Genomic DNA, 27,737 nt, shown 5'->3' with positions numbered 1-27,737 from the left:
GTTTGAAATATATCTACCCTCATTCAAAATACTAGGTGTTTGAAAGTCAAGAAATTCTCAGTTGTTCCACAATCTGAACTCTAACCCCATATCCACATCCAGCCTCCTCCTAATGGGGATGCAAGTACAATTTTAAGAACCTTTTTACCTCAATGACTACAAATATTAGTATTCCATGCAGGATGAATGTGACACCATCAGCTCCAAACAATATCTGTAGACTGAGTAGGGTAAAAGTGCATATCTGGTTTGAATCTGGAGGATAGAGTATCAATCATATTAGCAGGGTGGATAGATACAAGGTGGATGGAACAGATTGGGTTCTCTGAGTGGCAGGGTATGAGAGGTACCAGATTAAATATTTTTAGCTCCTTGAACTATTGCAGAGAAACAGGTAGTGGTGTGAAGGTTAGCTCTATAGAGGGCAAGGATGGGATGCTATTTGTAACCCTTAAAGAATGAGTTAGTAAGGGGAGTGTCTTGTCTCAAAGCAACGTGTAGGAGTCAGATGGTTGTTCACAGATTAATATGTAATATGAAAGGAGATAGCGAAGACCTATAGCCCTTGTTGGAAATATAGAGGCAATAGGTGGGGAAACAAAGTTAGAGTTTAGATTCTGTGAAACCTAAACTCAATTTCCTATCTTTCAAATATTTAATTTTTCCTCTGCAGCATTCTAATGAGGTTTTGTTTAAGATATAGTAGATAAAATTTAATCCATGATAAGTATTAAATATTCTCAATCATTCATCAGGGAAAGGCTGCAGAAACTCAAATGTCTGCAACTTTGACAGATGCCACTCCAGTCAATTACATTTGAAATCAAAGGAGTATTTTTGACTCTTATTACTCTTGTTCTAACGCTTCTTGAAGAGTCATCTTCACATCACGCCTTCCCTGCCTTGCTAATATGAGGCCATGTTGCTATGAAAACAATCTCCAGAAGTGACACTGTAGTCTCTATAGCTTTTCAGTGCCAACAAGACTGCCAGATTTGATGTCTGATTTGTTGTTGCTGCTGCACTTTTTAATTATATGAAAATGTTTTTGAAAAGTGCTGGTTTGACAGCCCTAGAATTAACTATGAAGACAATTTGCAATGGAGACATTTACAAATGCCAATAATTAAATAATTAAGCACTGTTTGCAGTGTTGTTGTAGCTTTGTTGGTCCCAGCATATGAGTCAAGGTGTGTGAGCTAATATATTTTACTGGATAAAACTCAAAAGCTTGGCCCTTCCAACAACAGAAGTTGGTCCAATAAAAGTTATTACCTCACCCGCTTTGTCTCTCTAATAATTAAACATGTTCTGGAACTGTCCAAACAAGACTTTGGCATAATGTTCTGACAATAAAATCAAGAGAAGAATCCTATCCTCTACCAAAAATTGCTCTGCTGACAATATCAAATTAAGAACTACAACTTTATGAAAAGGTTTTTCAAACCTTATAGGAGGGCAAAAAACATTCTTGAGATTAGAAAGAAACTTCCTAACCAGAAATTTAAGTGGATTTCAGACATGACAGTGAAGGTTATAAAAGAAAAATATTAAGCCTGGAAAACAAATAAGTGAATTCTGGTAAGACTCTGGAAAGATTTCCAAATATTATTTTGAGGTTGGGGGGGCGCGAAGCACATTATGAAACTGAATGAAATAGGAGTTATGCAAGACTTTTCACAATATGAAACGCAATTCTTTTTTATTCTTTTTACCCAATTAGCTGTATTGTTCAATGACGGGGAGAGGAAATATATAAATGAACAGTACTGACTACAATATTACTTTTACTTCTTAATGTATTACAATAAATGCTTTTACAACAGAGATATGTGGCCTGGAACTTGCTCCTTGCTTAATTCAAGCAAATTCTGAGGATGACCCATGACCACCAGGGCAGATCAGGAAGAGATAAAATACAGATTTAAAACAAAATGCAATATATGAACACACAAAGCAGAACCCCACAGCAAGCTTAAGGAGGTTGCTTCAGGTCATTGGCTAGCATTTGTCTTAGCAGACAAAATCCCTATCCAGTTATACAAGAAGCAAATTCAAAAAAGGAAACAAATCTTAATTCATTCCCCACAATCCCCAAGCAAACTGTTTTCCTGCCCCCATCCCTACATTTGCTGAGGATATCGATAATACTTTTATTTGGTCAGTAACCACCTGTGATTCCTATGATCAAACTACTAAAATATGCAAACAACAATCATTTTTACTGTTACTTTGCCTAGCACCCTACACTCATTTTTCTGATTATCCATCTGTTGCATTTTGCCAGTCCTACATTGTGAGCTCTCTGGGACTGTTTTACTGGCCTATAGACAGCCTTGGATCCTGATTTGGACCTCTAGGCACTATAGAAGCCATCTCAAATCCTGCCACTTCCCATTGCAGCTCAGTTCCGTCCTCTTCCCCCCCAAACTTGATGCCATTGCTGAGTCTCTCCCTCAATATTGCTGACACCAAGCAATCAAGTCAGGTCTAAAAACTATGAGATCAGTTTAAAAAACCATGAGATTTAAAATAAGGTATATGTATTTGATTATAGTGTATGTTCTTTCACTTGAGTTATGTTTTCAAGCTTTTCTCCACAACAGAGCTCTCAGAAGCTACTTTTTGTTTTACTAATGAAAGATGAGATTGTCACATAGTCACAGGATATCAGGAGCTGGGTTTATATATATAACAACTACTGTGAGCCCTAGGATAAAACTGCGAGAGTGTAACAAGCCCCCTTCTCTATGCTTAGCAGAAGATTTTTATTTATTTATAATTTTGATGGATATCAATGTTTATTTTTAATTTTCTTCCCCCAAACTTTTTATCCATTTACATTTTCACAGTGCAGGAAATTATGGGGGACTTAGACAATAATTAATGGCAGCAGTCGGGAGTCAAAAATTTAAAATTTTACAATACAAATTGTCACCATCACGTGTCAACATACACAAAGTAAAAATCCTTACCTCAACCTCTAATATGTTCTCAAGCACCATTTTTCCTACCCTGTCTGAGCTGTACATTTTGATTGTTACCAATGGAAATATTTTCCCCCAGGTTTGCACGTGCTCAGTGGAATCAATGTTTTCCAATATAAATCTATTCCCTCCCAGCCTAGCTATTCCAATCAGGTTCTCATGCTGCTGGCCTCGCTGCAGGATATAAGAACATAAGAACAGTCATAGTGGGTCAGGCCAATGGTCTATCTAGCCCAGTATCCTGTCTTCTGATAGCGGCCAATGCCAGATGCTTCAGAGGAAATGAATAGAACAGATAATCATCAAGTGATCCATCCCATCAGCCATTCTCAGCTTCTGGCAATTCCTGCCTATCTGGCAAATAGCCATTGATGAACCTATACTTCATGAATTAATCTAGTTATTTATTATAGTCTTGGCCTCACAACATGCTCTGGCAAGGAGTTCCACAGGTTGACTATGTGTTTGTGAAGAAATACTTCCTTTTGTTCGTTTTAAACCTGCTGCCTATTAATTTCATTTGGTGACCCCTAGTTTTTGTGTTATGACAAGGAGAAATAACACTTCCTTATTTACCTTCTCCACACCAGTCATGATTTTATAGACCTCTATGATATCCTCCTGAAAAGTCCCAGTCTTCTAATCTTTCCTCATATGGAAGATTTTCCATACCCTTAATCATTTTAATTGCTCTTTTCTGTGTCTTTTCCCATTCCAATATATCTTTTTTGAGATGGGGCAACCAGATCTGCATGCAGTATTCAAGATGTGGTCGGACCATGGATACTGTCATATTATCTATCCCTTTCCTAATGATTCCCAACATGCTGTTAGCTTTTTTGACTGCCACTGCACACTGAGTGGATGTTTTCAGAGAACTATCCAAAATGACTCTAAGATCCCTTTCTTGAGTGACAACAGTTAATTTAGAAAAAACGAGAATCCTGTAGCACTTTAAAGACTAACAAATTTAATTTCTGCAGGCATAAGGTTTCATGTATGTACAGTTGGGATTATATTTTCCAATGTGCATTACTTTGCATTTATCAAAATTGAATTTCATCTGCCATTCTCACCCAGTTTTGTGAGATCCCTTTGTAACTCTTCACAGTCTGCTTTGGACTTAACTATCTTGAGTAGTTTTGTATCGTCTGCAAATTTTGCCACCTCACTGTTTACCCCTTTTTCCAGATCATTTATGAATATGTTGAACAGTACTGGTCCCACTACAGATCCTGGGTGGACATCACTATCTACCTCTCTCCATTCTGAAAACCGACCATTAATTCCTACTTTTTGTTTCCTATCTTTTAACCAGGATAGGACCTGCCCTCCAATTCCATAGCTGCTTACTTTGCTTAACAGCTTTTGGTGAGAGATCTTGTGAAAGGCTTTCTGAATATCTAAGTACACTATATCCACTGGATCACCTTTGTCCACATGCTTGTTGACCCCCTTAAAGAATTCTAGCAGATTAGTGAAGCACCTTTACAAAAGCCATGTTGATTCTTCCCCAACAAATCATATTCATCTATGTGTCTGATAATTCTGTTCTTTACTATAGTTTCAAACAATTTGCCTGGTACTAAAGTTAAACTTACAGGTCTGTAATTGCCGGGATCGCCTCTGGAGTCATTTAAAAAAATTGGCATCACATTAGTTATACTCCACTCATCTGGTACAGAAGCTGATTTAAATGATCGGTTATATACCACAGTTAGTAGTTCTGCAATTTTACATTTAAGTTCCTTCAGAACTCTTGGGTGGATACCATCTGATCCTGGTGACTCCTTACTTTTTAATGTATCTATTTGTTCCAAAACCTCCTCTAGTGACACCTCAATCTGGTACAGTTCCTCAGATTTGTCACCTAAAAAGAATGGCTCAGATTTGGGAATTTCTCTCATATCCTCAGCCATGAAGACTGATGCAAAGAATTTAGTTTCTCCATATAGCCTTACCTTCCTTGAGTGCTCCTTTAGCATCTCTGTTGTTCAATGGCTCCACTGGTTGTTTAGCAGGCTTCCTGCTTCTGATGTACTTAAAATAATTTTTATTGCTACTTTTTAAGTTTTTAGCTTTCAAATTCAAATGTCAAATTCTTTTTTGGCCTTCCTAATTATATTTTCACACTTCATTTGCCAGAGTTTATGCTCCTTTCTATTTTCCTCAATAGAATTTAACTCCACATTTTAAAGAATGCCTTTTTACCTCTAACAACTTCTTTTACTTTATTGTTTAGCCATAACGGCACTTTTTTATCCTCTATTTTTTTTAATTTGGGTTATACATTTAAATTAAGCCTCTATTATGGTGTCTTTAAAAAGGTTCCACACAGTTTGCAGAGATTTCATTTTTGGCACTGTACCTTTTAATTTCTGTTTAACTACCTTCCTCATTTATGTGTAGTTCCCCTTTCTCAGCTGACAGTCCAGCCCCATCAGATTGCAAGTCCCACAACCCTGCATGGCCAGGAAGGTCTAGGGGTGGGGGTAGGAGTGGCCAGGGGGTCCACCACTCCCAGGGCCTCCTGCGGTTGAGGCTTCTGCTTAGCCCCCAGGCTCTGCTTCCCCCAACCCTACAGCAGCTGCTCCCCTCAGCATCAAACCCAGACCCAGTAGGCTCTAAACTCCAGCCCTGCCCAGGGACCCTGGCAGCCGCCATCTGGGAAACAGCCTTCACTTAAGTGAACAGTCTTCAAAATGCCCCTCTCAATATGGCGGCTAAGGGGAATTCTCCGTTCACGTGGAAATTGCCCGTCTCAACATGGCAGCCCGGGTTGAGCAGAGAAGACCGGAAATGCCCTTCTCAGCATGGCGCCCGAGGTCGAGCATAGACAGGTAATGACCTTCTCGACATGGCGACCGAAGTGGGATGCGGCATATATCCTTCTCAGCATGGTGGCTGATGTTGACAAGGGATACCGGAAATACCCTTCTCAACATGGCGCCCGGGGAGCTAGCGCGCAGCCTCTGCGCCGGAATCACTAGCTGCTGGGAAGCCCCCACCTAGTCCCAGTCAAGGCCGGCCTGTCCCGAGCGGATCAGTCCTTCCCTGTCCCCTTGTGACGCGCTGCTGACAGTGAGCGAGCGCTGCCCCTCGCAAGATGGCGGCCAGGGCTACTGGGTGCTCCGGAAACGCTTGAGTGCGGCGGGGCGGGCCAGGGAACATGGCGTGGAGCTGCTGGGCCCGGCTCTGCTGCAGCCGAGAGGCGTTGAGCGGCCGCCGCTCCCGGGGGCACAGGTACTGGAGGAGCGACCCGCCCGGGATGGGGCCGCCCGGGGTCGCGCTCCCGCTGCTGAGGCCGGCGCGATGAGGCGAGAGGGGGTCTGGGTGCTAGGCAGTGGGGGCGGGGCGTGCCCCCGATGGCTGCTAGTGGGGCTGGGAAAGGGCCCGGCCCCTTGCGAGCTGTCACTGACCCCTCAGGCTCCGCGCAGTGACCGGGCTGGTAACGCGGGCCGTGTGAGGAACGTGCCGGCTGCGCGCTGAGGGCTTCCACCCAACCGCCGAGACCCAGCCTGGCCTCGCCTGCCTTGGCGGGGCCTGCCGCTCTCCTGGTCCTGCCTTCGAGCCGGCCGCTCCATGGCCCGCCCCAGGGTGCGTTTCAGAGGAAACAGGGAGGATCCCTTGCAGGTCAAGCCGGGCAGTGAAGCCCAGCGAGGTGGAGCCGCTGTTGGGCCCATGGATCGCCCAGCACATACCTGGCACCTCTGCCCGGCTCCTAGCCCGCCCCTGGGATCCCTTGGCTGGGGACGGCCGAGACACTCCGGGCATTTAACCGAGCGAGAGAGCTGTTTGTCTGTAACGCCACGTCCTTGCCTAGGGCCTGTGCTGTACTAAGACCCAGCATTACAGTTAGGAAATTCCCACCATTGAAGTTCCTTCAGTATTGAACCAAGCACAGTGCGCAACCACTGGATTTTTTAAAACCATATTTGTTAAGAAGATAATACACTAAGGATTGCATTTGAAGCAATAGAAAACTAACTCTCTCCTTCTAAGGCCTGAAACGTGAGCTGCTGCCCAGGAGCTTCCCTCTCTCGTGAAATGGATTGTCTGAGTTGGTTTGATAACACTATAAAGAACTATAAAGAACAGAGTTGCACCCTGGTGCCAGCACTTTTAGCTAGGGTCCTGCTGAGGCTGTGATTATAGTATTTTCATATCCTTATGGGAGCTAGCATGGAAAATGAGACAGACAAACACAAAATAGCTAGTTTCCCCCATTCTGTGAAGGGCAAAGTAAATCCTGAAGCAAGAAAATTCTGTGGCATGCAACAGGAGAGCATGCGTCTTTACAATGGTGTAAAGAAAGGTGCTGGTCTTTCTCCACTTACTGAGACTTGCCCTCTCTTTTCCCTCCTCCCCCAAAAGTTTTGATAACATTTAGATAGTAAGATGCTCTGAGTGTAAATAGAGATATTTAGAATGATTCAGCATTGACTTTGTCTGTGGCAGACATTTCTTCTCCTTTTCCCCAGATTTACTTTATATACACTGCAAAGAAATGGATTCAAAAGAATGCCACAAAAGATGGAACCTCGAAAAACAAACCAAGAAACTGGCTCCAAACCATACAGAAGCAGTCTGTCTCCTCCAGTACAGGAAACAGTCTTTTGTAGTTCTTCCCGTTCGCTGAAACATCTTGTGAAGCCATTCTTTTTTACAGTTGGGGTAATTGTTTGTGCTATCATGTTACATGTATTAGAAGTAGCATTGATGGGGAGTTACTTGGGCAGATGACTGCAACACAAGTTGTGCAGGATAAGCAAGAGTATTTCATTAAAAATAATGCTATTTAATCACGAACACTTATTGCATGAGGCTGTACACCATCAAGGTACCTTTTCTTAATTTTTTTAAAACAATTTTCTCAGAATGTGCTTTTTTCTATTTTAACTCACTATCTTCAATGGTTTGGTAGATTTCTTCGAGGAGGAGTATTACCAAATTCTTACCCTATTAGCGAGGGAATGCCTGCTTAAATAGTCCTGTATTTTTATAATACGTACAGTGTCTTCCTTGCCAGTCCTAAGTTAGCTGTCTTCTCTTTCACAGGGAGAGAATGCTCTTCAATACATTTCTCATATATATACGAGGCACCTAGCTTTTTACTGAGACCTGAGTGTTGCCAGTATTTCTCCCTCTCCTGAGTAAGGTTAAAAATAAAAATCAGCATGAAGCTAAACACGCTGCTTTCATATTCTCTACAGCCTTTCTGAATCACCCTTGAAGGTCAGAGTGCCTTCCCCATTGCATCCCAGTCAGTATCCCATCCTCTGGTACCTGTTTCCCTTCTCCTTCCAGACTAAAAGAAAAGGGAATGAATACTTCTCCTAGCAAGTAGAAAGGAGCAGAGTGTATAGCACACTGACATTAAATTTTGCAACAGGAATTCTGATTTTTGCGTCACAGTATTGTCTAATTCTGCCATAAACTAGAAGTTAGGCAGTAACCTGAAATGTTTGGCAAAACAGCCATAAATGAAGACTTATTAAGTATTTATTAATCAATATTGCTATGTAATTCAGTGAGAACTTCACTTTTTGAATGTTTTTAATATAATATGTAAGTGCAGTAGGAGCACACACTAAATGTTTACCTAAAATTGTATAAAGATGTCTTCCATATTAGACTTTGGTTTTAAATGCATCTAATGTTACGTAGTTTACAGGCTGTGCATTTGGATCAGCTGCTATTTGGCAGTATGAATACCTAAAATCCCGGGTCCAGAACTATTTTGATGAAGCTCGAGCAGATTGGATGGAAAAGTTACAACCTCAGAAAAATGGAGACTTCAGAAAGCAGGTACACGGAACATAACTATTGTGTGCATTAAAATGTGTTAACTGGTTAATACAGGGGCTATAGGACTCCAATACACATTTATTGCATATGAGCAGTGTACTTAGTGCTTTACAGAATGACACTTAACATACCACTTAATGTAACCTTAGAAGATTGTTTTATACAATATTGACTACATGGCAAACTACAAATCAGGCATGTATATAAATGTCTCTAGTATTGGTTGAGTGACAGTAATAGTAGTAAAAATAGTAATAAAACTTGTCTCATTTTATAGTATCAGATTTTGGCACTTAGAAAAGTTGTTAATTTAATTAGTGCTGTATGGCAAAAATGACAGGTCTGCATAACAGGAGGTCTGTCCCTTTAAGGTCAAGGAGCTTGGGGCCGCCTTCCCTGTTTGATTATCAGACACAGATGGGAATGGGACAGCTGATTCCTATAAAGGGCTAGGAGAGCTTCAGGAAGGAAGTTGGCTCCAATGGCTGGCTCTGGAGCAGGGGGGAGGGATGAAGTGGAAAGGCCTCTGGTCCCCTGCAAACTGCTTTAGTCAGAGGAATAACTGTGTGTTACTCTTGAGTTTTCTATTTAAAGAATGAAACTGGATCCTGAAAGAAAGGCCTGAATAGACTTTTGGGGGTGGCATTAGTTCTTTCTGGGCTGGGGGAGATGGCTAGCAGCTTATAGTGTTCTATATGTTAATTAAAAAGGAAGCTGATTCACAATTAGCGCAGATGAAAACTAAACATTTGGCAACGCTACCAAATAGGTACTGAAAAGGTGAAATAGCAGCTCCCTTCCTTCCCCCCCCCCCACCTCAAAAAAATAAAAAATCAGAGAGCCCAATAGTTCTTGGTATGTCTAATGTATCTTCAAATGCCACTCACATTTTTTTCAACATGTTAAGTGTGTTTAAAAAAAACCTCATGATTTTTAAGATAGTTTCATAAATAGGTTCTTATTTGTCTTTTGGTTTTTGAGCTTTTAAGATTCATGTTTTCAAGCTTTTCTTTGCAATGAAAGGGCTAGAAACTTTTTTTGTAAACAAACATTTAAAAAAAAATAATAATCAAGTAAACATCTGGCTCCAGAATTTGACTAAGAAAGACCAAATATTGCTGGACTTATGATAAAATCATCAGTTGGCAACACTGAAAGTATCAGTCACTTGCACTTTGACATAATGTTTTAATTTAAAACATAAGAAACGGGTTCTGTACATTTTATGGCCATTGAGAAGTTAGTTCCCTGACGTGCAGTAGAGCAGATTTGATTCCTAGTCTGTTTCTTCTAGTATTAGTAGGGATGAGTGTGCAGCTGCAGAGGCACCGTGCCCTGAGCAGGATGCAGAGGAACCCTCTGTGTCCATGATGTGAGTTGAATACACTGTAGTACTCCTGTACAAATGCATGCCTAGTCATCTGTGTTCTTATGAATCACAGGTAAAATCAAAGCTGCCCCTTAAGAGTATTTAGAAATAGTTCAGAACTAAACTTGTTTACTTCACAATCTGATGGCTGCTGGATTCTAATTAGCTATTTCCCATCTAAAATATTATAAACAAAGCTACCATGTCATTGCTAATACAGTTTTTAAAAATCTAACTCCCATCTTGTAATACAAGAATCTTTCTAAATTCAATATCCACTGCTAGTTAGTAAAGGCACGTAGGCTTTTTGTATTATACAAAATAATGTTTGCATAATGACCATACTGGAGGACATGATGAGGAGCAAATACTGATGTGGATTTAGCTAGATCCTATGCCAGATAATTAAAGAAGTGGAGAGAGATGGAGTGATGACTTTGAAATGAACAATTTACTGAAACCGTATTTGGTTACTTTTTGTCCAACCTACAGAAATAAATTATGTAGCATCTATTACTAGCTACAATCAAACCAACTATTTAAAAAAAAAAATCTGAAAACAAAACAGACTATTAGAAGGGGACGGGGTTGGGAGGGGGAAGAGCATACCTAAATAAGAGCTGACTGATCAAAATATATTTTTGTAGGGTTTTTTTAAAAGGTGGAGGAGGGATGGGCTGCGATGGATACAAAGGGGAGTGACTACCACATCTTATGAGCAACTTCTGCAAAAAGTGACCTTTGGCACAAAGATGGATTCCCTCAAAGGTGGGTGGGGGGAGACCACAAATAGCTGTCAGGAAGAGGCTCAGCCTAGGAGATACAAATAAATATTGTGGGCTAGATCCTCATTGGTATAAACTGACATAGTTCCTTGGATTTCAGTGGAGCTATGCTATTTTATACCATGTGAGGACTGGACCTTTTATTGTTATAAGATATTGGACTGAAAGGAGAGAGTTTAAAAAATACATGAACAGGAAATGTAACTTTCTATAAAAGAAAAGCTATTTTCAAGTCTAACCGAATAAATATTAGAAACTTATATTCACTCAATCCTTCTGTTAAAAGGAACTTGATTTCTTTTTTTTTTTAGTGGAATCTTATGTGACTTAAATATTTCTGATATCCTGGCTATTTTGGGAGGTCAGTGAAATACTACTTATTCTCTTTCAGATTAACAAGTGGTGGAATAGCTTGAGTGAGGGTCAGCGGACTGTGACAGGTTTGTGTTTGCTTACAAGTATTAGACATTCACAGGAAGAGAATTATGGCAAACAGGTACAGTATGTCACAATAGATGGCTTTCATACCATGCTTATCGATTGTTAGAAACAAAGCAAATCTGTGTACGTACACGCTATTTTCATTCCATGTCTGCCTCTGCTACACATTCCTTCTCACAGAATATATTTCTTGTATATTAAATTGAAATCTCCGCTCACTTGTTTGGAATAATGTGCAATATTAGTCAATCTTCTTTCTGTTACATGTATAGAAGTACAGTAAAAATTGGGCATGAGGGACCTTCAGAAGTAGCATAACTTACTATTTATTAAAGAATTTCTACAACCTTGCCAGAGCTTGAAAAGCAATACTATTACTACCAGCATAAAGCATGTCAGATATTAATTGTCTTTCTAGTTAACAACTCTCTCATGAAAGGGTGGATTTACTGTATATTACTGTGTAAAATGGCCATATGTCTATCTTTTTTCCTTTTTCTGGAAATATTCTTTATTTTACCATTCAAGAAATATCATGCAATTTTATGCACCATAACCAGAAACAATGGAAATGTACTGTAATCTCTCAATGGGGTGTTGGAGCATAAATTTACTGCTTCCTGTTAATGTGTCAGAACTGCATACACTATATTGCAAACAGGAGGTAGCTATCTTCTTGTGCATCAGATTTTGTTGCATCATAAAGGAGCATTTATATTTAAATGGAGACTACATGGAGTTGGCTTAATGCATTAAATCCCATTAATGGACATCTCACATAGCTATTCAGCTTAAAGAGAAAAATAAATGAGAATTAGATTAGATGTCGTAAATTGGCTAACATATGCTCAGTGTTATGTATGCTGCATGTAAAAATATTTACTGAATACCTGAGCAGATTTCTATTAATCATATTGGAGCCTAAATAATCAGTGTTTCCATTTGCCATCACACACACACAGTTAATCTTTAAGGTCAAAATATTTAAACCACAAGTATTCCAACTACTTTCTGCCTCATTTTAAAGGATTGCTTGGTAGTGTAAAAATAAATAGCTTTTAAGTATAATATCTACGGCAATTCATCAATCGTTAAAAGAATTCCAGCTAAATAAATATAAGGTCCAGTCAACTGGTTTTATACAATATTTTGGATTACTTTTAACATCCAACCTAAGCTTTTTTGTGTCTAGACAAATTGGAACCAATATTTTATCTGGAAAAATCAGGTGGAAAATTAATCATGCATCATCTCCATGGTTAATATTTATATTACATGTAAATTTAACTGGCATACATTATAACGCTTCAAACATATTTATCTCCCACATTGCACCAGAACAGATTTGGAATTATTTTGCAAAAATCCCTTGCCAAGGTCTTCTACAACTTTGTATTGTTGAGCACATAGTGAAATCTTTGGTTAATAAGAAAGCACTATAGAATAGAGGATAGGCTCTCTCAAAGTTAAAAGCAGCTCAGGGAAAGTAGATTATACATAGTCTAAATTGAGGGTTTCAGATATTAAAATTATTTTGTCAAGAATATTTGTTTTTTGAATTGAGTAGGAGTCTTTCAAATAAGTCATGAAAATAAGGAATCTAACTTTTTACCAGGCAAGAAATTATCTCCCCCACCCCAGTAATGCCAGATTTATAATATAAACCATTCAGATCTTTAAAAACAGCTTTATATGATTTCTAGAGCCACAGCTATATTTTAATTTGGTCTTGGGAGTCTACAAAGCACTTGGAAACATGCCAGGATGTAAACTTCCATCAGTCTGCTCTGTCATTTACATTCTTATCTAAATTAGAATATGATCAGCATTAAAATTTAGTAAGTAAACAACAATTTGTAAATTACAAAGGCTTAAATATGTAGTTAGTTTAGATTTTTTTGGAAGTGACTCACTGGACAGTATATTTATACATATTTTGTGCAACTAAAGGAATGCTAGTTTAGACACAAAATGTGACTTCAGTTAAAAACATTGTGTAAAGATTTCAAATTCCAGTTAATTTTTCTTAATCCATTAGAAAATTTTTTTTTAGAAAATTGCCATTTGTTGTATGGGTGTAGCAAAGAAAAACGTGGATGTTGTTGTAAACGTGGTTCTGAAATTCTGAACATAAGAATGTCCATACTGGGTCAGACTAATGGTCCATCTAGCCCAGTATCCTGTCTTCTGACAGTGGCCAACAGTTGCTACTGTGTGTTTCATTCTGCATGTTATATTCATACTTTGTTTCTAAATTGGATTTTTTTCTTATTAGGTATCATAGCTGCAAATGTCTTTGTGTTCTGTTTATGGAGAATCCCTTCTATGCAGCGGACAATGGTTACTTACTTCACATCTAATCCAGCCTCTAGTAAGTGTACAGTAATTATGTATGTGAAGTGCATGTGCGAACTACATGCCGGTATGGTAAAGGTTTTAAGATGAAGCTGCAAGTAATTTATGCCAGCCATCCCACACACATTTGTCCAGTTGAACAGGCAGGCCTTGGAGAAAGAAGTTATAAATAATACATTTATAGAAACACATTTTTTCCAAAAATAGCTTTTTGTAGAGCTCATAATGTCAAGATTTTTAGGTCCACTATCTTTAAATGTGCCGTGGTTCTTAAAAAATCTGTTTTGAAATTGTTCTTTATTTCTGAACATTAATATTCCCTCCTGATAGGAACTAGTGGCCTGAGTGCAGGGGAGATGGTCACCACCACACAGTCAAAATGGTGTGCTCTCACTTATCACTATAACATTAATTATATACTATCGATGAGCATGAGGGTATTCATATAAGTCCCTAACCATAGAGCTGGCCTTTTCTCCACATGAAGGAGAATCTCAGTTTTCATTCAAGGTAAAATAGCCTTGAAAATGTTAACAGATAGAAACAAATAGTAGGTTCTAACGGCACAAGCAGTTGGGGTTCATTTACAAAATAGAAAGGGGGGTATGGAGGACACTTCAGGTACCTTCCATCCCTTCACTCCTGCTGCAGAAGTGAAACCCAGATGTTTGTGCCTTTAGGCTGGGATTTTGAAAACTTAAGGAAATTAGGCAACTCACTGTTGAATTTCATTAGGAGTTGGACTCCCAGCTGATTTCGAGTCATCTGAAATTTTGATACTTAGAAACCAATCTCTAGGTTTAATCTATTTACCTTTACCACTGCAATGAATAGGAGTAGAAACTTTTTTAAATGAAAGATAAGATTCTCCTTCATACCTTAATCTAAGCAGTAATAATTGGACAAAACCCTTATGAAGAAAAGTGGCTTTCCCACTCTCTCTCCAAAGAATGTTGTGGAAGCTTTTGGGGGAAAAAAACCCAAAAACCTATGTAATCTTCCCACAAGGAAATATTTAGGGTACTTTGTCATATGGGTTACAAATCTTAGAAAATGTTGCATGCTTCAGCAGTTACCACGCTGCATCTGATGCTCATTACACTTCACATTTTATATGTATAAAAGCTTATTAAAATATTTAAGAAGTCTGATAACTACCCTACATTTTCTCTTGCTAAACTTCCAGTATGTAAGTTCTTATGCACACAAATGAAAATAAAATGGCCTGTGTTTGTTCTTCTTTTAACTACTGGTTTTCGTCTTCTTGTAGGAGTCCTTTGCTCTCCCATGCTGCTCTCTACATTTAGTCATTTCTCTTTCTTCCACATGGCTGCAAATATGTATGTGTTGTGGAGTTTTTCTTCAAGTATAGTGTCTCTTTTGGGACGTGAACAGTTTATGGCGCTGTACCTCTCTGCAGGTAATTTTTAAAAATATAAAAACTTTAAAGAAGTGTCAACCATATTTATGCAGATAGAAAGTGAGAGACAGATTAAGGTATCTTTTTATGGCTACAGAGATGCTGATTCTTCAGTCTTTTAGGCGGTTATACACCAACCATAGTGCTTATTTTACTTAGTGTCTATTACCATAGTATCTAAAGCCCTAATCATGGACCAGGATGCCATTGTGTGAGGCACTGAATGAAGAAAGAACAGAACACTTACCACTTTGGAATGTTTGTTTTTAAGATATCAAAGTGCAAGCCTTGTCTTTAAAAATCATGCTTCCGTACTGAAATACAATAGTTTTTAACATTTTCTTATGACATCCCTGAGACGACAGGCAAAACTACAACTGTTTCTAGTCTCCATGGCAGCCTCCTCAAAAAATTCAGTTAAAAAGTTAGTGTGCAAGATACCACATGGAAACATTCAGACAACGTTTTGGTGCTTCCTGCCTATTACATACATTCCTGGCATGGTTTCTAATAGTAATTTCACCTTTTTAGGTGTAATCTCCACTTTTGTCAGTTATGTCAGTAAAGTAACTACTGGAAGATTTGGACCATCACTTGGAGCTGTGAGTAGCATACGTTTTAAAATCCCAAAATATTATATCACATTGCATGACTAAAACCAGTTTCAAAGTACTGTATTGCACTGCTTGCTTAGAAGTCAGGGATATATTGGCTTGAAGGCGGGCCGGGGTTACCAGCGCTGAGCGTAATTAAACAGTCATTCCTGTGCAAGAAGTGGGCAATTCTTCCGAGCCCTTGGCACCAGCAGCTCAGAACTAATGCTGCTAAATGCTAATGAGTTGTAAATTAGTGCTTAGCAGGAGGACCTCTTGTCACTGAGCAGATAAGTTGTAGAACTGAACTCACCATTTTATAAATGTTGTTACATGAGGCTGTAATGCATAATTGCACGCTCTAATTATTGAAGTTGTATGCTTTATGAAGAGATCATATGATATGGGACAGTGGAAAATAACAAGTGATTCTGGTGAAATGTCTCCCATCTCCTTGCTTCCCAGAACTTTTGCCTGAGCGCACTCAATCTGAATGTCTGAAGTTGGCAGGAGTGGTATACTTATTTTTGTTCTGCTTTCATTTTTTTAAATAAAAATACCTGCTATCCAAGCATTGGGATGTTTTAAGATACTCAGCTTACAGTATGGTTAAAGTGAACTTGCTGCTGGATCAAGTTATATGGTTTTGGTGGGTTTATTCATGTAAAGTTTTGGCTTTTAAAAGACATGTTTTGTTTTTCAAATGGAGGGAGGAACTTGTTGGGCAACTAGAGCTGCAGTTGATTATAAATTGAATTTCAGTTAATGCCATCCAAGTACCGTTCACTTATCCTGCAAATCAATTGTATTTGCTTTCTCACTGAGTAACTTTCTCACTGATCAGATGTTGATATTACCCCACAAACATCCATACAGTTTAAGATCCTGTCCATGCATGGACTTGGATCCTATGGACTTGTGTTAGAGCAGTGGTTTGCTTCAATTTCTTATATCAATAAAAATTCATCATTTCCTGCTGTTGTCCAGCATGCTTTAAACTAACTGATTGCTTTCACCTGCTTACAACTGTATTTCAGGAGTACTACCTGTATATTTCTAAAGTTCATTGGGATGAAAGGCACTATATTAACATTATTTATTTGTGATTGTTACAAATTACATGGTTTTCAAAAAAGGGTTATAACTTGTTCACTTGCTTTCTGAAGGTCAGACAGTGAAGGCATAGGAAGCAATTCTTTCAGCTTTTATACATCCAGATCTCAAAATAAAGCAGTGATTTCTTGATTTATTTTTATACTAAACTTACCATACTGCTGTGTGCTTTGGGATTTGTTATAGGGCTGCATTGGAAAAGGCAGACAGCAAGAAAATAGGTTCACATACAGAAAATAAATTTCTTGTGGGTAATATCTCAGCTGACTTTCATGTATTTTCATGTATTTTCAGTCAGGAGCTATAATGACTATCCTTGCAGGAGTATGTACAAAGATGCCAGAAGCAAAGCTAGCCATCATATTTCTTCCAATGTTCACATTTACAGCAGGAAATGTAAGTGCCTTTGAACACCAGAGGAAATCATATACTTCAAATATTTTTCTTTCCCTACACCCCAGCAGTATCTGAATGTTTCCTTTTGACATGAATATATAAGCTATATTTAATTTTTGTTTAAATACATGGTCATGGCTTGAAATCTTAAAACCTGATTCAGTGTTACTCTGAACTTTGTATAGTCATTTACACTAATGCAAAATGGGCATAAAATGTTATTCTCATTTGGTAGAGTTTTGCATGGACTCTATTCTAGTATAAATGACTAAAAGCGCAGAGCAATTAAGAATCGGGCCTCTTATTTTCAATTGGTTGGCTGTTTTTTTTTAATTGTAGAGCTTAACTTCTAGATTCCCTCCTGGAGCTATATTTCAAACCATATTCTTAAAACTGCAGGAAATGGGGTTTGGGGAAGGGAACCCAGTATCTGTGAGGAAGTACAACCAAATTGTGCATATGCAAAGTGGAAACCTATAGTCATTCAAAAGTGTGCCACATAGTGTATGGCTAGGTTTGTTAGGGATAAACTGCAAGACCTAGATACCAATTTCATGCTACTTAAACGAACTGTGTGAAAAATACCTTGGGGGTGAGGAAGAAAGATCTGCAAAGTAAACTCTATAGACAGATTTGAGAATTTGATTTTCCAGAAAAAATCATTTCTAAGCCCATTGCTGTAGATGCTAATCACCTGCTTTGGATGCTTCCTGTTGCTGCTTCCAAAAACAAATTTCTAGAAACAGGAATAAATCACTGGCTGTTGTGGGACATTTTTAATATCCTCATTCTTTGATTCCTTTCCCCGCTTCAAGAAAAAATCAAAATCGCTTTGTTTAAAAACTCTTCACATATCTTGACTCCCGAGTTAATATGCAGTCTTTTTTTTCTATGCTCTTGAACATTTTTAGTATAACTTAATTGCTTTGTTTTAACTCATTTTAAGATAACTGGGTTTAAACTCATTCCCTTACAACAAATATTTTACTGAGATTACTATCAGTTTTAAATTTCAAAGCATTTGTTAATCTAACCTTCATGTCTTTCTTTTAACTTAAGTCTTAGAACTTTGTTTTTACTATATAGTTTTTTCTGCAGGTCTATATTGTGTTTGCACCAACCCCTCATTTATTTCTTCCCTGAAACAAGTTAACTTTAGGAAACATTTAGCTACATCCTGAGGCACTAATGCCTCCAGTTTCTTTAATGAGTTCTTCTAACCTCCTACTTTACCATCCTACTGTGGCTCTAAAACAACTTAACAGAATCTGTGTTATTTCACTGTAAACCTCACATTAGTTTAATCTCTTACACTGTCGCCAACAAAAAGTTTATCATTTAGTTAATTTTCAAATAATGTACCCTTAAACCCTAATTATTTCATGCTTTAAAGTTAAAAAAAAACAAAAAAAAAACAAACCTATTAAAATAGAAAGTAGTAGCTCCTTCATAAAACTTAATTACTCTGTCTGCAGTGTTGTAGCCACATTGGTCCCAGGATATTAGAAAGACCAGGTAGATGAGGTAATATCTTTTTATTGGACCAACTTCTGTTGGTGAAAGAGACAAGCTTTTGAGTTTACACAGAGTTGAAGAGCTCCTCTGTGTAAGCTTGAAAGCTTGTCTCTTTCACCAACAGAAGTTGATCCAATAAGATATGATGTCACCCATTGTGTTTCTAATTACACTTTGGCCAAAAAACACCCAAACCTCTAACCATTATAATCCAAATGTAAAAGTAATTCTGTCTCTCAGAATTGAAGACAATTAGTTTAATGTTGAGTAAATATAATTAGGTGCTACTTATTCTAGTTAATACTGTGGTAAATATTCAGTGTACTGTTGCCCCATGTTACTGCTAGTGTATAACCCAAGAACATGCACACTTGTAGTCTAAGGGCTTATACTTAGTAAACTGCATCCACTAAAGGACGACATGCTCTTGTCTGTACTTCTGCTTATATAGTAGTACTTACCTACCCTGATCTCTCCTATTCTTTAATAGGTCTGCTACTTCAGTACTAGTAGTAGATATTCACTGGGTGGGAAGTTTTGGATGCTGTCCCATGCCTTCCATTTAGTAGAGGCAGAGGTGCATACCCATATGGTTGGAAGACAGGGACGGGCAGTGTTTGGGAGCGTGCGCGCATGCGCACACACAAATCTAGGCTGTTACTGTATAGAATGATTATTATGGCTTAGAGAACTGACTTGTGAAGAGATACTTGCTATACTTCTTTAGTTGGTGTGTATGTAGTGTGCCTTTTTTCCAGCTGTTTACCTCCTTTTCTGGCTTGATGTCACAATAGAGCTGATATGTTTTCAAAATGTAATAAATGCATGTTAGGTGTTTGTAGAGTATTTTGAATGAATTATATTTACTACCACATTCTTAGCCTCCTTTATTCTGTGGTTTTTGGTAGAAGTAAACTTCATGTATATCATCTGGTGAGAAAACTGCAGGGCTAGAGTCTGGGCTTGTCTCAGGAGAAATATTTACTTGAGTAGTAAGGATGTAGTATGTAGTAGTATGGTAAGAATAGTTGCATATCATGTGGAATGTTATATAATTTAAATGTTTGCTTAATGGTAAATCTGAAGTTTTCCTACAGCTAGATATTTGAGACTGCTGCAGATTCTGCTCACACCATGGTTTATTCATTTTTAGGCGTTAAAAGCCATTATTGCAATGGATACAGCGGGGCTTGTTCTGGGTTGGAAATTTTTTGACCATGCAGCACATCTTGGGGGAGCTCTCTTTGGAATGTAAGTTTTTGTATTATCTATTAACTTTATTGATTGAACACAAACAATTATTAATTAGAAAAAGAAAGTATTTAAAGCCTTTCAGTATCTTTCCCGTGACTTCATGTTGCCACTCAAGTGTTTAACTAGAAAACTTTGTTTAACTTGCAGCACTGACAGTCCTTCATGTAATATTCATAGTTGGCTTTTCTGACATTGTATAATTGTGTATTAATGTCTATTTATGGCTATTTAGAATGACAGCGAGCCTATCTGAACTGTCCCCTAAGAACGTCTGGCAGAACATTGTCACTAACTTGGGCTAGCTATACATGTCACTCCCTGCACATCAGAGACTTAATGCCTAAAGTAGTCTAATGGAGGACACACTGGACAGTGAAATCATCTTTTCAACTTCACAGCTCAGTCAAAACTTCCCATGTCACAGTGTATCAGTTTGGGGACTTAGTGAGCAAATGCGAGATCTGTTATGTCAAATTCCTTTGAAAGGCTACTAATATTGTTTTATTTTGGCTGCATTGTCTTCCTGTGTGAAGCCTTCAAAAGGTTATTGCTAATTGGGTTGAAGCACTAAAAATGTATTGTAGGAAACAATTCTGCATTGTGAGGTATTAAACTAGTTACCTAATAGTTCTTTCTTCTCTGATTGAGCTATGGTATTATTTAACTTACAGCCTTATTACACTTAAAATAAAACACTATTTGATACTTACATAAAGCATGAAGAACTCAATGCAAATGGCATTTGCCCAGCAAGTTATATATACAAATTTGCCCAGCAAATTTGTATATATAACATACATATCTATTATATATACGCACAGGTTTGCCCAGTAAGTTATATATGCTCATCAAAACATCTAAAAAGTTCTGTAGAAACCACTCCCACATGCCTCTTAGCTGACTGCACTGTAATTAGAATGATTGTTCTTTTTACCTGAAAATGGCTCGTCAGAAATTCAAATGATCAAAAAGAATTAGTGAATGCTTTCATCTTGCCCTCCAAATTTAGTTTAGCTTTCTCTTTCCTATTTGCTGGACTCCTTAATACTGACAAATTCTGAGCTGCATCCTCCTCACCACCTCTTCTCTTAAGTCACTAAAGCATTTAGTATTAGCATGTCATTTTGATTTATCTGTATCACTGTGTTCATTGTAATACAGTTTCACACATCATTGACAGATCTGATATTACACACGGGAGAAAGATAATGAAGGCAACTGGAGTAAATTTTCTCAAAAGCACATGTGCACTGATCCACTCCCTTTTTCCTTTGCTGTCCCTCCCCCACACAGACCAACTCATTAGACTTGTAAATAATCAGTTCAATCACTTCATCATTGAAGACCTAGGTTTGTATTCCAATTAGGTCACAGGTGAAATGAATATTGTGTTATGTGCATAATCCCTTGTATAAAATTGTCCACACCTCCAAGCCATTACATAGCTTGGTGTGACAGGCAGTCTGTTTAGCAGAAGCTGAGGACTGATACAAAAGTGCTATTGCAAATCACAACTGAAATGCAATAGTAGAACTGAGGGAAGAATGTTATCCCTGGCTTCATCTAGCGCTGTTAGTCTGTCCTTTTCATGGTCCCTAACATCACCATAATCTTCTGCTAATCTCTAGTACTGATGTTCATTTAAATGTCTGTGTGTTATGCCAGTGAAGTTATTTCCAATGAATTACTTGTGTACCCATCCACCTAGAAGAGGCAGTTTGCTTCAAATGGAGCAAGATTTTTTCTAGCTCATTTGCATACCAGGAAATACCTCTGAGACAACGTACTTAGTATGCATTGGCATAAGCAATATGCTCTAATATTCTTTTAAGTGGAGTGGTATTCGTTGCATTTTTTTTGGCTACAGGAGATGGACATTTGAGGTGCTAACTACTGTTCAACTGCTTGGGGGCTGGTGGGAATATAGAACCGTGTAAGTTGTTAGGAGTAAATGGAACCAGAAAGCTTACTTAAATTTGTCAGTGTTTTCTTCCAAAATCTTACCAAATTTACTCTATTCATTTCTGTTACTGCCTCTTCTGGCTTATCCCATCTATTATTCTGTTCAAAAAATATTCCTGTTATCGTCCTTCAGTGTTCTCTCATTCTTAACTTTAGTTTCATATCATCTAATTTCAGTTAAGGTGTTGTTTTTGTTTTCAGGTGGTATGTAACTTATGGCCATGAACTCATATGGAAGAACAGAGAGCCACTGGTGAAGGCTTGGCATGAAATGAGGTTTAAGAGTCGAGGAAAAGGAGGTGGAGGATCTCACTGATTCTAATTTTAGAGCCTGTTTATGCAGAACATGGTGTGCTACTTGACATGGAAGTGAATTGGTTCTGGAATTTTTTTGCAACTTCACAGAAAACCTCTTAGAATGTGTAGTTTCTAATGTAAACTACATTTGCAAATAAATGCAGTTCAGTAGAGAATGAACTGAGTTAAAAAAATAAAAGTTTATATCTGATTGGTTTATGAAGTAAAGGTGTGCATCAGATTTAAAAAAAAAAATTTGACAAGAAGAAACATTTTCAGTTAAGTGGCTGGAAGCTGAAGCCTGGCACATTCAAATTAGATTTTCAACAGTGATAGTGATTAACCATTTCCTCAAACCACCAAGGAAAGGTAGATCCACCATCTCTTAATATCATCAGAGCAAGACTGGATGGCATTCTGGAGGCTATGCTTTTAACCCAATAAGTTATTTGGCTCAGAACAGGCATGAGGTGGGTAAAATGTAATGGCCCATAATATACAGGAGGTCAGACTCGATGATCTAATGGTCCCTTCTGGTTGTAAACTCTATGAATCTATGAAAAATATTGGCCTTCATTTAAATGTTAGTTGTACAGTAGCATTCACACCTAGTAAAAATAGTGTGGCTCATGCTCTGATGGCAGGTTGTTATTCAACATATTCTAGCTTTCAGTTCTTTCTACCTCCAAGACATCACCAAACCAAGGATTTAGAATTTGTCATTGGAGAATTTTCTCTTTGTCCTGTTGCATGTAATTAGAATGGCCTGTTTAATGTTTGGATATTTTTGCCATGAGTTATCACAGGAGACATTGCACCTTTGGCATTTCTCTCACCAATGGAAATGCATTCATTTAAAAAAAAAAAAAAATCTTTCCTGTTCGATAGTTTCATTTAGCATTATTTTGAGGATTCTAAAATAGTCGTCTATGATTCAGAGCTTTATGCATGGAGAAGGTGAGAATGTAAACTGCAGCAGAAACTTCTGCACTGTTTTTCTCTTCACAGGTACTTTTTGATGACAAAGTAGCTGAAAGAATTTGAGATTAATATGGGGTTTGACCCAATCAAAATGGCTCCTATTATGTAAATAATTGAGGCACTTAACTACTGGTCTCTGTGGGGGTTTTTTGTTTTGCAAATTACTAACCTAGGCCCCCATCCTGCAATGGTAGCCATGCCAGGTGCATCCCTGCCAGGAGCCCTATTGATTGCAATGGGGCAGAGAGGGTTGCCTGTGAGAAATAACTTGCAGGATTGAGGCCCCAATAAGCCAGTTACCTATCTTAACTAGATGGGTTACACTGGAATGAAAGTGTCTCTTTTGTAACTATAATAAGCATATATAAAATTTTCACGTTTACTTTATAATGAAGCAGGGTATAAAATATATGTAATATCTGCGTTTCCTGTTGGTAAACTAAAGATGATGATACTAAGTAGCATCAAATTTAATAAAAGGCGGAGACAAAACTGATGTTCCTGACCAGCATGTTGCTGTTAACCCCCAGTTGCATTGGAATTGACTGTTACAAAACAGTTTGTTTACCCTGTGATGAAAAATACAGCAAGCTCTGAGTTGAAGATTATTATTATTATTATTTTATTATATGAGTTGGTATCTGAAGTTCAGTTGGTGGGCTTGTACCATCAGTGGTTTTCCTTATGGGCCCCCACTCCCATTTAATCGTCTGCTCCTTTGATTTTCACCCTCTTATTTCTTTGTTCATTCTTTTCCATCACTCTTGAACACCTCCCTTTCTTTTCCTCCCTACTTCATCTTTACTCCATTCTCTCACCCATGTCTTTATTATGTTTTTTAGATAGAGGTTTTATGTATCCCCTGTAGGCTGCAGCCACATACTATAGCCAGTTGTAGAGCAGTGGTATGTATACAATCTAATGAAGACATACACTCATGCAAACCTAGTCTTGTACTATGTTTTATAGACTCAGAAAATAAATTAGGCAGGGGTTAACGGTAATGCTCAGAGGAACTGAGCATCCACAGCTCTAAGTGGAGGTTTGGGTTCCAGCACTTAAAAAAAAATCAGGCCTTAGTCATTTGCAGAGCAGAGAATAGAACCCTGCTCTTTCTGTGCTCTTTCCTTGCTGCCTCCGTTCTATTTCTATGCCCTCCTCACTCATAAGAATGAGGCAAACAAGCACGGAGCCACCTTGGGCCTGATTTGCAGAAGGGCGAAGTACGTGCAGCTCCCATTGACTGCAACGATTTGCAGATGCTCAGTTCTCCTGAAAACCAACGTGATAGTGTCAAGTTAGGTACCCAAAAACTGTGGCCATGTTTGGGCCTTTCTGTGGTGAAGTTTCACCATCTGTAAGATTGGGGTAAATAACACTTAGCTACTTTCTGGGGCTGTCCAGAGTCAATCATTAATGCTTGTGAAAGCCTAGTGAGATCCTTCAATTTAAGGTGGCATGAAAGTGATTTCCTCTGACCAAGTCCACAGTCACGTTCACTTTGCCAAGCAGCCCCTTCCTGCCTCCCTTCAATGTCAGAGGTTCTGTCATACAAAACCAGAATTGTCCTGTTTTCAAAAAACACTTAATTCAGTTTTGACTCGTACTCCAATTTAAGCCAAGTGAAGAAGTGGTCCAAAGTTATGACAAACTACCATTCTGGCAAAGAAAATCTCTCTCTCTCTCACACACACACTTTTGAGTTCAAGCACCAAAAGGAAAGATTTTATTTCCTTTCTAAAATGGCTTAGTGCAAATAAAAATGAAATGTAATATTTATGGGAATGTTTGGTAGAGAGGGTTATGCTTAAGAAAACCCTGGCAATAACTATAAAAAAGTCATGGTTAATCATGTAGGAGCATAAACTAATGCATGTTGAACCTTGTTAAGGGCTTTTAGAAAATTTAAGTATACACTGTCACTTTTAAAAAAAAATCTGTCATGGCTATGACAGGTTTGAAGAGATCATGCCTGAAAACATGCTGGTATCTTTAATAAAATAATTTAAAAGTCATTAATACTAAAATCATAAAACTTTTCTTGGGTTTTAAATATTGTTCCCCCCAACAACTGATGCTTCACCGTCTGATTTGCTTTACAGTTAGTGTTTGGCATTTTTCAGTGATGTGGAATTGCTTCCAAATGCAGTCATCTTTTAAATCTAATCTAACCTCTTCTGGCTTCTCCTGTGGTCTGTGTGATGCCCTTTGTGCCAATTCCATCTGACAGTCTCAGCACTGAGCAGCAGCTCAAAGCATTGGCTGATGGTATAGGTGCTCTCTGAGATGCACAATGTCAAAGCTGAACTCTGTGCTAGGAAGTGGCAGGCACAGTGAGGGCAGAAGAGATGTTAGAAAAATGAGAGAGAGAATAAATCTGTCAGGCCTAGAAATAGGAATCAGAGTATCATTTGTAGTACGCCAATGAAAAGAAGAGAGAAAATGGATGTCCTGTTTTCCTCATCCTCATTATTGTAAAATCCCTTTCTCAGGATAAAGTACTCTGCATTTGACCCAGATGCTCTTTATTCTTAAAGTCACTACACACAAAATAAAAAGTACTAGTTCTAGACCTAGCACCAGGAAGTTCATTATTAATATGCATTGTATATATTTTGATAAGTCAATTCATGTGTATAAAGTGTTTTATGATCAATGCTATTTGTATTTATACATACACTGGGGTAACAGGACCAGATTTGTAGATAGGACTAGTGATTTTGGTTGATTCCATTTTTGGGTACCTAACTTGAACTGCTTCACAGAGACCTGATTTTTCAGAGGGAGGGTACATAACACTTTCTTCTGTCAGGCTTCTTTAAAGTGTTGTTAAGTTGGGTGACTAAAAATTGAGGCAGTCAGAATCACTGAAATCTTGGCCCAAATTTCACTCTGTAAGGTGAGAGTCTAGTCCAGCCCCTGCTCAAATCAGGACCAACCCCAACTAAACCATCCCAGGCAGGGCTTTGTCAAGCTGGGCTTTAAAAAAAGAGAAGATTGCTTCAGGCAGTAGTCCTTAAGCATTTGTGGTCTGTGCCCCTGCCCTTACCCAGTCTGCACCCCCCTGAGGGCTGCAGCCAGGGTGGGGCTGAGGACAGAGGGGGGCTGGGTGGTGCTCCATCCCTCCCCCCCCACGCCAGGGGGCTGGCCTGGGCCCTGCTATGCCACCCTGAATGTTCCTGTGTCCCCCCTAGAGGGGTATGCCCTACTGTCTGGGGACCACTGGCCTCAGGAAGGCATTCCTCTGTGCATATTTGCATTTTGAGGGGGAGACACAATACTAGACTCGATGGTGCCCAGTTCTATGGTTGTATAGTGCCTAGCACAATCTAGCCTCAATTTTGACTGCAGCCTTAAGGTGCTACTATGATATAAATATTAAATAGATGAACTACAATCTTCATCAGATACAGTAAATCTCATATTTCTAAAGTTTCACTGCACACCTATGCATCACTGATTTGACATCTTTGGATACCATTTAGAACTAGATTATTGCTTTCTACAATGAGGTTCCTGTCCTATATGATTTTACAGTACATACATGCTAAAACCTAGCCTTACAGGTGTCAGACGTTTACAGCCTTGTATTTGATAGTGTGGTGAGCTACGATGATTAAATATATCATTACAAAAGAGTCTGTATCATAAATTATAGCATGACATTTTGGCCTATAGCCACTTACTACATAAAATGTTAAATTCTAAAGACCAAATGACATCCCTGTAATTCCATCAGGAATGTTTTTGTCTCTAAATGTTCAAAGAAATATGTAATTTATAGTAAGCCATAAATATAAATTGCTGCCTACAAAGTATGAAATATACATTAAAGGGTTGGATTTGGTTGGTAGGCAAGTATAAAAAGTAAAGGGCGCACAAACTATGTATACTATGAATAAAAAATCTATTCTTACGGTATTTCTTCATTAAATATTTTACTGCAACACACTGGAAATTCGAAAGGGATAGAAAGCCCTCCAAAGATGAAAGAAAAAAGTGGTCGGCTCAGGGCTATATTATTAATTTTATAATCCCAGTGATCGGTATGATGGAAGTGGTTCTTTTCACAGTGGATTAAGAAATGGCTTTCATTGTATGCTCAGCTACTGTTTATTCTGTATATTTCATGCATGTCATATTGATACATCCTATCACATTGTAACCATCTATGATTCTATCCAACCTGAAAGTGGCAGGACGCAGGGATAGTTAATGAGGAAGGACGGAAGGAACTGTTCCTCGTTGAACTGAGGTCTGGGATTGTTTGCCTTTTACTGCACATTGAGCGTTAGGGGAGAGGGACGGGGGGGGGCTGGATCCTATTGATTAAAATCGATGTTAAAACTTGAGGGATTCTTTTTGCGGGGGTGGGGGCGGTCAGTCTGAGAAGACGCTCAGGGCAGCGCTTGAGAGTGCAGGAGGTTCTCCTGCCCTTGGACACAGCGGGATGGGGCATTG

The 27,737-nt window shown here is 38.5% G+C and overlaps 1 protein-coding gene across 1 annotated transcript; it reads left to right on the top strand.

Annotated features, from left to right (window-relative positions):
• The first annotated feature begins 5,924 nt into the window (after positions 1-5,924).
• On the top strand, positions 5,925-27,197 carry PARL (presenilin associated rhomboid like). Its single transcript, XM_067538886.1, has 10 exons — positions 5,925-6,230; positions 7,469-7,661; positions 8,655-8,795; positions 11,341-11,389; positions 13,666-13,761; positions 15,016-15,165; positions 15,697-15,767; positions 17,166-17,267; positions 19,936-20,033; positions 22,200-27,197. Exons 1-10 carry the CDS (start codon positions 6,157-6,159, stop codon positions 22,312-22,314), a joined length of 1,089 nt encoding a protein of 362 aa, XP_067394987.1. The 5' UTR covers positions 5,925-6,156; the 3' UTR covers positions 22,315-27,197.
• Positions 27,198-27,737: the final 540 nt, after the last annotated feature.

Source organism: Emydura macquarii, unplaced genomic scaffold (assembly GCF_026122565.2).
Source record: "Emydura macquarii macquarii isolate MOO-44397 ecotype Brisbane River unplaced genomic scaffold, CSIRO-AGI_Emac_v2 contig_499, whole genome shotgun sequence".
NCBI classification, from domain to species: domain Eukaryota; kingdom Metazoa; phylum Chordata; order Testudines; family Chelidae; genus Emydura; species Emydura macquarii.
The sequence above is the reverse complement of the archived record's forward strand: the minus strand, read 5'-3'. Positions and strand labels throughout refer to the sequence as shown.